General features: G+C 36.1%; 2 protein-coding genes across 2 annotated transcripts in view; both read left to right on the forward strand.

Moving 5' to 3' along the window:
- LOC109220618 (vacuolar protein-sorting-associated protein 11 homolog) overlaps positions 1–1,262 on the forward strand; it is a 7,854-nt gene extending 6,592 nt beyond the window's left edge. Inside the window, exon 5 of the mRNA XM_019385077.1 lies at positions 411–1,262. Within this exon, the coding sequence (XP_019240622.1) occupies positions 411–800 (390 nt within the window). The 3' untranslated portion in view covers positions 801–1,262. The remainder of the gene's footprint in view (positions 1–410) is intronic.
- Positions 1,263–2,743: 1,481 nt separating this feature from the next.
- LOC109220617 (mitogen-activated protein kinase kinase kinase 3-like) lies at positions 2,744–3,211 on the forward strand. Its single transcript, XM_019385076.1, has one exon. The coding sequence runs from the start codon at positions 2,744–2,746 to the stop codon at positions 3,209–3,211; it is 468 nt and encodes a 155-aa protein (XP_019240621.1).
- The last annotated feature ends 8,998 nt before the right edge of the window (positions 3,212–12,209 follow it).

Raw genomic sequence — 12,209 nt, forward strand, 5'->3', positions numbered from 1 at the left:
GGGGGAGCCTGGAGTTGCTGGAATAGCTGTCTTTTATCCTATAGTGTTGGCATGATGTCTGTCTAATACCTACTGAGTATTGACTTCTACTGGCTGTTCTCCGTGGCTAGCCTTCTTTTTCATCATTGATTTAGATGCTCGACTTCTATTGCTTTCTCTCGGCTACAAGCACCTAAAACTGCTGCCTAAACTCACTATTCTCCGAGCTCGCTAGCTGTGCACCTAAGAAGATGGGTAGTCTACCTGAAAAATTACTTCTCCTTTCTGTGTCCTTTTTGAAAAAGGAATTGTCAGATCCTTATATTCAGTTATCTCGAATTCTGTTTATATGTTCATTCATCTGAGTTCTTATGGATCTTTAAAATCAATTGAGAGATATAATATTCTGATCATTTTTCCTCATTTTGCAGGAAGCATCATCAACAATGAGAAAAGAGATCCAGGATCTAAGAACAAATGCTAGAATTTTTCAGCTTAGCAAGTGTACTGCTTGCACGTTCACACTCGACCTTCCTGCTGTACACTTCATGTGTATGCACTCATTTCACCAGCGCTGCCTTGGCGACAATGAGAAAGAATGCCCCGAGTGTGCTCCCGAGTACAGAGCTGTTCTGGAAACAAAGAGAAGCTTGGAGCAAAGTTCCAAAAACCCAGACCAGTTCTTTCAACTGGTTCAGAGCTCAAAGGATGGATTTTCTGTAATTGCCGATTACTTTGGCAAGGGGATTATCAGCAAAACTAGCAATGGGCATGCTGAAGCTCTTAGATCAGGCAGCGCTTCTTCTGGCAACGATTTCTAGGATTTGATCAGGACTTATCAACAATCTCTCAGCACATTTGTTGTGTAACCATATTCTTGAGATCTTTTCAGCCATAATTAGGGGAATTAAAAATGCTTGATTAAACTGGATGACCATCCAAAACAGGGAGGTTACTGATCGTCCCGTTCACAAGAATGTCAAACCAGTCCATGTATGTTTCTTAGGCCGCTTGATTTCCTCAGACCATTTCATATGAGGGTCTTCTCAAGATTTTAATTCACCGGGGATCTTTCGTAATGTTTTGTACTCTGCCGATTTCTCTAAAGTTTATTGTAGAGCGTTAATTTCTTCTTCTGTTTCTTTTTATATATATGTTGTACCCTGGAATTTAAGTATAGTAAGAATTTTGTGTGAACAAAATAAGATCATTCTGTGTGAGGAAGAACATCTGATTGATTTGAACTTGCTAAAACTTGCATTATAGATGGTGGATTTAAGCTTCCCTATTATCTTTTGCTTCCCTTGAAGACTTGAGATTGACAGCCGATGGGATTAGTATTCTGGTTGATTGTGTGTGTCACGCAATCACTCTAGTATTGAAAAAAAAATTAGGCTTATTTTGATAACACATTTGTCATTATTAGTTGGTTATTAAGCAGCTTATGTTTTTATATGCTATTGCAGCAACTTAATGCACTTTGGGTTTGTAGGATGAAGACTAAAGCTTGTGTTGTTTTATTAAGTCACAGGCTTGGATTAATGAAAACTTATTCCCAAATCATGCTTTGTTCAAAAAGATTGCTAAATCTTTTATAACAAATGAACTTTCCTGCTAAAGTAATTAATGTACGAAATAGGGTGATTAGAGTTATAATCTTGCAATTTCACCAATTATAACTTTGCCATGCCAGTGCTCAAGAGGGCAAAAGCTATCAAACTGCTAAATTCATAGGAAATTAGGACCAAAAGTAATTCAAAAGTGCAATGAATAAAAAGTGTCTCAGTTCAGAGGTCCCACTATATTATGCCCAATTGGAAAGAAGAAATTAAGTTTCCTAATAATATTACTCTAATCGAGGAAGCGTATTCACATTTTAATTGATTTTATGCGCGCGCACACACAAAAAAAAAACATATGCATATTTTGAGGTAAAATAGAACACTAAATTGTATTCCATTTATTTCAGTTTATATGAATCTTTTCGATATTGAAACTATGTAAATTTCGACCAACATTTTGAAATATAGTTTTTCATCATATTGATATGAGAAGAATTGCAACTTAATTATATTATTTCGGTATTGTTTTTGGATATCTAAATTTTAACTTTAAAATAGTAAGTTAATTTAATCCAATTTAGCTTCAAAGAGTAGTCAAATTGACTCTCAAAAATAAAAAAGTTCACATAAACCGGAACGAAAAGAAAAATTCTAGACAATAGGTAATTGATTTCTAAAAAATTATTGTCTAAAAGAAATATCTGAAATAAAATGTTAAGATATATTAGCAATTACTAAATAATTTTCTCAAATCTAATAAAGTATATGCTTTACACTTGTGGAAACATCCTCTCTGCCCTTTCGGGTAGGGGTAAGGCCTGTGTACGTATTACCCTCCCAAGACCCCACCTTGTGGGATTATACTGGGTAGTTGTTGTTGTTGCTGCTGCTGCTGCTTTACACTTGCGCCTAAAGTTAACTGTTCAGAATACTAAAAGAAATATCGAAATAACTCTTAATTAAGTTTCCTAATAATACAATTAGTTTCCCTGTTTTTATAGAAAAACAAACAATGTACTCCACGTTTGAACAGGAGAGGAGACGGAATGGAATTAAAACACGGAATAGGGTAAACAAAATAGGAAACAAAGTTTTTAAGTAACCAATACTTACAACAACAACGTACACTACGCAGCAAACGATTATTCACAAATTTATAATTGTGAGAGAGAAATTGCAGCAGCAAAACCTAATTCATTCTAATGGCAGAAGAAGTAGAAGTTAAGTGGAAGAGAGGGAGAACGTTGGGGAAAGTAGGGTTTGGCTTTGTTTCTTTAGCTTCCATTGATAATACTACTGATTACGCTGGTACTGTTCATCATCGTAGAATTCCATCACTGATTGCTGTAAAATCTTGCATGTTGAGTCGATCACAGTCACTTCAAGAGGAAAGGGAATTCCTTAGGTTATTTGAAAAGTCTCCTTATGTTATTCCGTGTTTTGGTGTTAAAGTCACGTTAGAAGACGGTGTACTCCTCTACAACTTATTGTTAGAATATGCATCCGGTGGAAGTTTGGCTGATCGTTTGAATTGTTCAGGGAAAGGGTTGCCGGAAATTGAAGTTAAAAAACACACCAAAAACGTCGTTTTAGGGCTCAGTCGCATTCATGGCGAGGGAATCATTCACTGCGATATAAAGCCTCACAGCATTCTACGCAAGTATACGTGATCGACAAGTAATATAGGATTGTAAGTCCAGATATCGTACCCCCTTGTGATTAACTATCAACTAAATTAAACCCAACAATTAATCTATTCAAGTAAATCCAAAGTACGAATATTTAACTAAAGATAATTTAGAGTAGTAAACTAAGAAACAAAGGAAACAAATTGGCGAATTATAGAGACGAATTCAATGTGAGTGAATATTCTAAAGATATGGGTTAGCTAACAATCCCGTTGAGTTTTCTACCTAAATTGTCTAATTAACTTATCTAGTTTATTGATTGACGGGGTTAATATTGCTCGTAGCCTTCTCCCGAAGTACAACTCGCCTATTCAAGCTAACCTAACGCCTATATTCCTATGGAATTAGGATTAACAAGAACGCATTTATAATTCCCGTATAATAACCAAGCAAGGCGATTAGGTATATTCCTATCCTAACCGCAAATCCACTCCCCCTAAGAGTTAAGATCTTGCTCTACTCAATCTTATATGCAATCTAGAATTCCCTCTCCCGAGTTCAATCCTAGATTCGTAGATAGTATTCAATTGGTGATCAAGCAATCAAATAATTAAGCGCATGATTGAATAAATAAACCAATATGATAAAATAATAAGATCAATTCAAGCTTCAAACTACAACGTTCATGTAGCACCTAACAACTCTAGAACAAATAAACTATGAAACTAAAAGAAGGGAAGAGAAGAAAAACTAGTTGGAAGCCTCCTCCAAGCGTGGTGTGTGTTCCCCCACGTGAATTCCCCTTCAAAGTATGTTATTTATCACCAAAGTGGCGTCCTCTCCTTCAAAAATAGGTTTAGTCTTGCTTTTATACGTGTTGGGGTCTAGGGCCGAAATAACCTTGTCCCGGGCGAAATAGGACACATTTCACGTCACCGGCGCCCAGCACCGCGCCAGGCGCCCTCCATAGCGCCCAAATATTTGTGCATACTGTTTTTGGCGCCACAGGTGGCGCCAGGCGCTGCCTGTGGCGCCCAACTGGCCCTTTTTTTCCGGTTTCGTTCGTTTTGGCTCAAATCTTGCGCGTTTCGCCCCGTTATGTTTGGAATTTGGAAAAACGTAAAACATGGAAGTTGTTGAGTTAGCTTTCCAACCATATATTGTGGAGACCAAATGGAGTTCTGAGCAAAAAGTTATATCCATTTTACTAGACAGTGCGCAATATGCCTACTCGGTTCTTCGTTCGCTCTAACTATCATCCGTTGACCCCCAAACACGATTCCGGCTTAATTCCTTGAGCTTTTACTTAGACTTCAAAGCTCCAAATCACTTGAATTCATTCCATAACATCTGTATAGCTCTGAATCACTCCTACAAGGCATAAAACACACAGTTAGTGCAAGACACTAGCGATTAAAGCTCAAACCCAATCAAAGTGCAGTAAATTTGAGTGTAATAATCGACTAAAATACGCAATTATAGCCTATCATCAACACCCCACACTTAAATGTCGCTCGTCCTCGAGCAATGGGACTATCTAATAAACCCTCCAACTACGTACAAATATCAATTATAGAGGAGTACTTTATCTTTTACCCACACACTATACCCTAAACTATGATCAATACCGGCACACAAGCATGAACACACAAAAATTCACATTATTCCCGTCTAAGCATGCCCAAGTATAATATTTCACTTCAATTAATTCCAACAACCTATATGTCACCACCCAACCTCAAAAGCCGACTTGTAACCACTAAGCACCCTCAATTCATGCACTTACCTAACAAGAAAGTTTACAACATTACCAATCATTCATGAGATCATGTGCCCTCACCAACAAACAAAAGAGTGACTATAGATAGTCCATACATTCAAATATACTTTTGAATATAGATTAAGAACATCGCACAATTTAACCAAATTCACTCACTCTCACAAAGAATTCATATGCATCCCGTGGTCGTACCATAAGCTTGCCCGTAGTGTATATCTCTACTAATTTAAGCTAGCCAAATCTATGATCAATTAGGACTTTTAAGTTGTAATGTAGGCTAAGGGACGGGTATGATACAATTAGAAATAGTGGCTCCCTCCTAAGCACTTTAATACACTATATTTACAATTCAAGCTCATATTCTTCTCAACCAAATCACTTGCCATATACAACATAGCCCTATTTTCAATTAAGCACTTCTCTACTTTTCACTAGCGCAAATCAATAAGAATTGAAGGTGTTTTATGTTTCTACATACTTTCACTATCATTTTTTTCTTTAAATTTTTCTTTTTTTTTCTTTTTTACACACTCCATACAATAAGGTTCATCGGCTAGTGACCTTTGATTTCAACTTTAGTGCACCAACGGGCCCTTCCATGGTTCCACTCGAAAGCTACTCCCCAATCCCTAACCTTACTTCTTTTAGCGACTAAGTGCCTTAGGAGGTACAGGTTCAATCAATATCAAATTAAGAACAAAATAGGGGTATGACTTGTAATGTGGGTACCAAAGAAAGGTCTATAGGCTCAAAGAGGCTAGCAACGGAAAATTTTATTTTTATGTGACAAGCACATCCATGATCAAGCAAGTAAATGCCTACGTCATCTCCTAGATTAGCACACATACAATTTCGCTTCAATTAACACACGGGGCAAGTTCTAGACTACACAGGATAGCATAGAAAATCATAATTCCTCACACACACGTTGCACATGACTCAATCAAGACTGTTCTGATCAACTCTCAAGTCAAGTAAGCACACATAATTAAGAAATTTAAGCAATATTGCACTATGTAGCATACAAATCAAACAACTGAGAAAAGGCGTCACAAAATAGGCTATTTACTTTACTTAGGCTTCACAATTCAAACCAAATATACGGGAAAATAGAATGTATGTCATAGCCTATTGTGCCCGCATCAACCATGTCAATGAGTATCTCGGAGCGACTCAGTTTCTTCCTAAACTACTCCTAAAAAAGATAAAAGTACCCGGTTCGAGCTACACCCTTGAAAAAGAACCGGCGCCCAAAGAAAAACCAAGGGATACTACCTAACTATCCTAAAAAAAAACTTTTTGGTATTTTTAATCGGACTTTTATCCCTCAAGAAAATTGTCCAAAAGATCCATCGTCGGAAAAAGTCCGAACTTTCTCTAATTTTTTTTTTGTTTTTAACAAAAACTACTACACTAAGAACGAGTACTACAACTACACTAAGAACGGGTACTATAACTAAGCTAAGATAGCACAGAAAATCACCCAGACAATCTCCTCACCCCACACTTAAAATTGTGCAATGTCCTCAATGCACACTAAAAATAACAAGAGGGTAAAAGAAACTCCCTGGTAGGCCAAAGGCCGAAGAATTAGCAGCTCACGGGATACTCAGACTTCTCCCTGGTATGATCCCTTGTGCGGGTACCTCACACTTAGTTTCAACCACTTGCTCGCTTTTGCACATGCCTCTTGGCTTTGATTCCATGCTCGTACTCCTACAAAACACAAAAATAATACTACAAAAAAAATATTAACACAATAAAATAAAATAAAATAAAAGAAAAAAATTTGGGTTGCCTCCCAACAAGCACCTTATTTAACGTCACGGCACGACGCCATCACTTTCACCACTTTTCCTTCCACTTTGAGGATATGAATTGCGCCCCCAGTTTTGCATCAATTTTTGTGTCACGTTCTTTGGGAGGTGGTGTGAAAATAAATGAACCAAACAATAGGTATCACATCTTGCACTTCTTGGCCTTTAAGTGAGGAATGTCGTTTTGTCTCCTTGACATCACAAATTTCAGAATATAAGCACTTTGTTCCTCATCCATTGACTCCTTCATATGCTCGACTGGATAAATTCCCATGTAACCAACCAAACACAATGTTGAAAAATGTTTAGAATGAGGTCCAATACGCTCTAACTCCAAAATTACATTATTTTTGACATCCTCAATTTTGAGCTCTTCGTCAACCTTGGCATCATTAATAATATTTTGGTCGAATAATTGGTATTCTCGTTTTAGCTCCTCAATTTGGTCTAGAAGATCCTTTTCAGCTTCACACAACTCATCACTGAATTGTTGGGAGTTACACGCATCAACTTTTGCACTCAATTGAGCCTCTAAGTCGTGAATAGACCATCCAAATTGATCGATCTCTTGTCCCAGTTCAGCTCTTCCTTCTATAAATTGTTGCATCTCATTCATAATTTTCTCACGGAAACCTCCATATTCCTCTAATAATTTTCCGTGCATATCAAGAATGCGAACATCGTGTTCTACATCATCCAATTCGTTACTCCTGTCAAACTCACAAGAATTATTAGAATCAACATAAGAAGGGATTGGAGTAGGATAACAACACTTAGGACAATTATTCCAATTTCCATCACAAATACTACATGATGGAGATGGTGCACATAACTCGGTATTTGGAATGTTTTTACAATATTGCCACAAGTGGGGTCCTTTACAATATGGACAAGGATCACAAAAACAAGAATACTTAATATCCCACCACTTTTCGTTTAAAGATGTCATGTAAAAAAATAAAAATATAACACTAACTACACTAGACTAAAATTAAAAACTTAAATAGATAAAAAGTAAAAATCTAATCTAGTAAAATAGTTAATTTCTAAGTTCCTCGGCAACGGCGCCAAAAACTTGTTGCTCCCAAACGCACACGCAAGTATACGTGGTCGACAAGTAATATAGGATTGTAAGTCCAGATATCGTACCCACAGGGACTTGTGATTAACTATCAACTAAATTAAACCCAACAATTAATCTATTCAAGTAAATCCAAAGTACGAATATTTAACTAAAGATAATTTAGAGTAGTAAACTAAGAAACAAAGGAAACAAGTTGGCGAATTATAGAGACGAATTCAATGTGAGTGAATATTCTAGAGATATGGGTTAGCTAACAACCCCGTTGAGTTTTCTACCTAAATTATCTAATTAATTTATCTAGTTTATTGATTGACGGGGTTAATATTGCTCGTAGCCTTCTCCCGAAGTACAACTCGCCTATTCAAGCTAACCTAACGCCTATATTCCTATGGAATTAGGATTAACAAGAACGCATTTATAATTCCCGTATAATAACCAAGCAAGGCGATTAGGTATATTCCTGTCCTAACCGCAAATCCGCTCCCCCTAAGAGTTAAGATCTTGCTCTACTCAATCTTATATGCAATCTAGAATTCCCTCTCCCGAGTTCAATCCTAGATTCGTAGATAGTATTCAATTGGTGATCAAGCAATCAAATAATTAAGCGCATGATTGAATAAATAAACCAATATGATAAAATAATAAGAACAATTCAAGCTTCAAACTACAACGTTCATGTAGCACCCAACAACTCTAGAACAAATAAACTATGAAACTAAAAGAAGGGAAGAGAAGAAAAACTAGTTGGAAGCCTCCTCCAAGCGTGGTGTGTGTTCCCCCACGTGAATTACCCTTCAAAGTATGTTATTTATCACCAAAGTGGCGTCCTCTCCTTCAAAAATAGGTTTAGTCTTGCTTTTATACGTGTTGGGTAGGTCTAGGGCCGAAATAACCTTGTCCCGGGCGAAATAGGACACATTTCACGTCACCGGCGCCGGCGCCCAGCACGGCGCCAGGCGCCCTCCATAGCGCCCAAATATTTGTGCATACTGTTTTTGGCGCCACAGGTGGCGCCAGGCGCTGCCTGTGGCGCCCAACTGGCCCTTTTTTCCCGGTTTCGTTCGTTTTGGCTCAAATCTTTCGCGTTTCGTCCCGTTACGTTTGGAATTTAGAAAAACGTAAAACATGAAAGTTGTAGCCCTTTGAGTTAACTTTCCAACCATATATTGTGGAGACCAAATGGAGTTCTGAGAAAAAAGTTATATCCATTTTACTAGACAGTGCGCATTATGCCTACTCGGTTCTTTGTTCGCTCTAACTATCATCCGTTGACCCCCAAACACGATTCCGGCTTAATTCCTTGAGCTTTTACTCAGACTTCAAAGCTCCAAATCACTTGAATTCATTCCATAACATCTGTATAGCTCGGAATCACTCCTACAAGGCATAAAACACACAGTTAGTGCAAGACACTAGCGATTAAAGCTCAAACTCAATCAAAGTGCAGTAAATTTGAGTGTAATAACAACTAAAATACGCAATTATAGCCTATCATCATAATGTAATACGACCATCAATTGGCAGACAAAACTTTCAAGATAAGATAAAGGAATCACGAAGCGCCTTTTGTATATACCACAAAATGGCCTTCTTCGGCTATAGAGAAGATGAAGATGTACAGCAACTGTGTGCATCACTATCGTTTCTTGGAAGTGGAATCCTCTTCCTCTGCATGGCCACAAATTTCTGTCATCTTGATGAGTTTCTTAGTGTTGAGCATTGTCTTCTCTCTGGAAGATTGAAATCAAGAAAGTAAACAAAAAAGTAGATATTTGGAGAGCTTTGGTGCCGAATTGATCAGGCTTCTCCTTGAGGTTGAAAAAGCTTATGGAAGGGAAAATATCTATGATCTTGTAAGTCTACATAAATGCACCATTCTAAATGTTCTTACTTGATTCCATTACTTAGTCCAGTTTACTAAGATCACTTGATTCTGTCAGGTGGCGGGTTTGTCTGACAATGGATCCTGATATTATTTCTTATTTACATCAGAGTTATGAGCTAACTGAAATAGCGCATGCTATGTCTTGATATATTTTTGTCCATATATATTGCAAGCATCTGTTGAGACCTGGTTTTGGTTTTACAGGCTGAGAAATTGCAGGATTCAGTTACATTCTCAAACATTTGGAAGCAGTTTATTAACAAGGCTTTATTTGATTTACGTGAATATGACAATGTTTTGCTAGCTTCACATTGTTTTGACTTGTACAACTAATAGGACCTATGATGAAAATATCACTCTGGCACAAGATAGGATTGTTGTTTTCGTCTACAAGTGGAAAAGAAAAAGGCAAGCATTGGAATGACGGCTATGGATTTGCATCATGCCATTGGCACCCCTATTCAATTTGTAGGAAAGGCCATAACTGCTGAAGCACAAGCAATTCGCGAGGCTTTGAAAAGAGCGTTACAGAAAGGTTGGTCAAAGGTTTATATACTATCGGATACAAAGAATGTGGTACAAATGTAGCATTAGAAGATGACAGTATCTGACGAGGCGATGCGTAAGCCCTAAGACATGGGGCGTAAGTCACACGGATCTTTAAATTTTACTGATTTCAAGAATTTTAAGATAGTATAAAATAAAAAATAATTATAAAATTACATTAAAATCACAAAATTATAACAAATAATCTATTTAAAATATTTATAAATTATAATTCAACTATGAATAATACGAAAAGTATGACATATATCATAATATGCAAATTAGCAGCAACGTCGTTACAACTCAAACATCAAAAGTAATGTATTCGATACGAAATCTTATATGTATCTGTTAAGGAGTAATGAATCTTGAAAGAATTTCGAATATTTTAATTTGATATTTTTCTTAAAGTACTCCTTTTATTTAATATGCTTTCTATTTGAAAGAGAATTTATATAAAAACATAATTCATAATTTAAATATGATTCTCTAGCATCATTTATTTTTAAGTTTCAACAAGTTAATAAAGTGACACAAAATTTACCATACAATACCATGATAACTAATTATTTGTAAATAGCTACTAGCTAATACTGACTATTAAATTAATAAGTATTGTATCTCGTAAACGTGAAAAAAAAATATTTTAAAAAATAATTATAAAAAATTATGGACTATTATATATTAAAGACATAACAAAAGTCAATAAATAAATATCTTTTAAAATGAAAGATTTATTTAAAATTAACTATCATAGCAGTCTTAGTGGATAACGTGTAATAATTTTTATTTTAATTATGACATAAAATACTCTCAACTTAATGATTTATGATTAAGGAAAAAGTAATTTTGAATAGTCAACGATTTATTAAGCAAATTTGAGAATTTACAAGGTTAATTACATAAAATTGCATAAAGTTCTATTAGGCGAGCCCAGTACGCTGGGCGTTGGGCGTGTCCGGGGCGTAAGCCCCGATGGCCAAGGCGTAAGTCTCATGGAACTAAGCCCCCCACATAAGCCCAGGGGCGTTTTACGAGTGCTCCGCCCCGGGCGAGTCCCAATTCTGCCTTTTAAAACAGAGTTCCTAGAACTTAGAATGTGCTAGCTCATAATCTAGCTAAATTTTCTATTTCGCTTTTACATATGATTTCTTGGGATTCTGTTTTTTCAAGTTGGATTGTAACTGATGCAGTACTGTCTTTCGAACATTTGAGACATGTTATGAAGGAATAAAATGCAGTTATTTACGAAAAAAAAACATTTAGAAGCAGCAGCTAACTGGAACATCTGTGCCTGAAAGATAAACAAAATCATGAAAGAACTCTGACTAATCGTGTTATAGTATCAGCCAGTGACATATCTTTTTGTTGGAGACATGGATTGGTATTCCCACACATAAACAAGAGAAAAGATTTACAGCTATCAGTTTTCAACTTGGTGTTTAACAACATCTAGACAGACCTTTGAACTTTGAGTTAAGAGTATTTACCTCTAGTAACTAATGTGTAAATATAGGATTCGGAAAAAATGTTAAGATATATTAGCAATTACAAAATAATTTTCTCAAATCTAATAAAGTATATGCTTCACACTTGCACCTAAAAATAACTGTTCAGAATCTATACTGTATTAAAAGCACGAAGGCTTTAACGAAATGTCGTTCGTCTTTTTTACCCTTTTAAAATAAAGTTCACACTAAACAAAATAGTTTTTGATTATAATAGGGAAATTACCAGCTATGTCCATTTATAAGTAGCTTATTACAAAAATTGGCCAATTGATAAAATATTACTAATATTAGCCAAATTAGCCAATTAGCTATTTGTAGCAAAAAAAATATTAAATTTTTGCTTTGTTTTGAGTAGGTGTTATTAGAATAGATTGGGCACAACTTAAGGAGCTTGAATCTCAGTTTTGGGATGATTTG

The sequence above is a fragment of the Nicotiana attenuata genome, unplaced genomic scaffold (assembly GCF_001879085.1).
Source record: "Nicotiana attenuata strain UT unplaced genomic scaffold, NIATTr2, whole genome shotgun sequence".
NCBI lineage: Eukaryota > Viridiplantae > Streptophyta > Magnoliopsida > Solanales > Solanaceae > Nicotiana > Nicotiana attenuata.

Coding starts and splice junctions, on each gene's coding strand:
- LOC109220617 (XM_019385076.1), top strand. CDS start 2,744: ATGGCAGAAGAAGTAGAAGTTAAGTGGAAGAGAGGGAGAACGTTGGGG.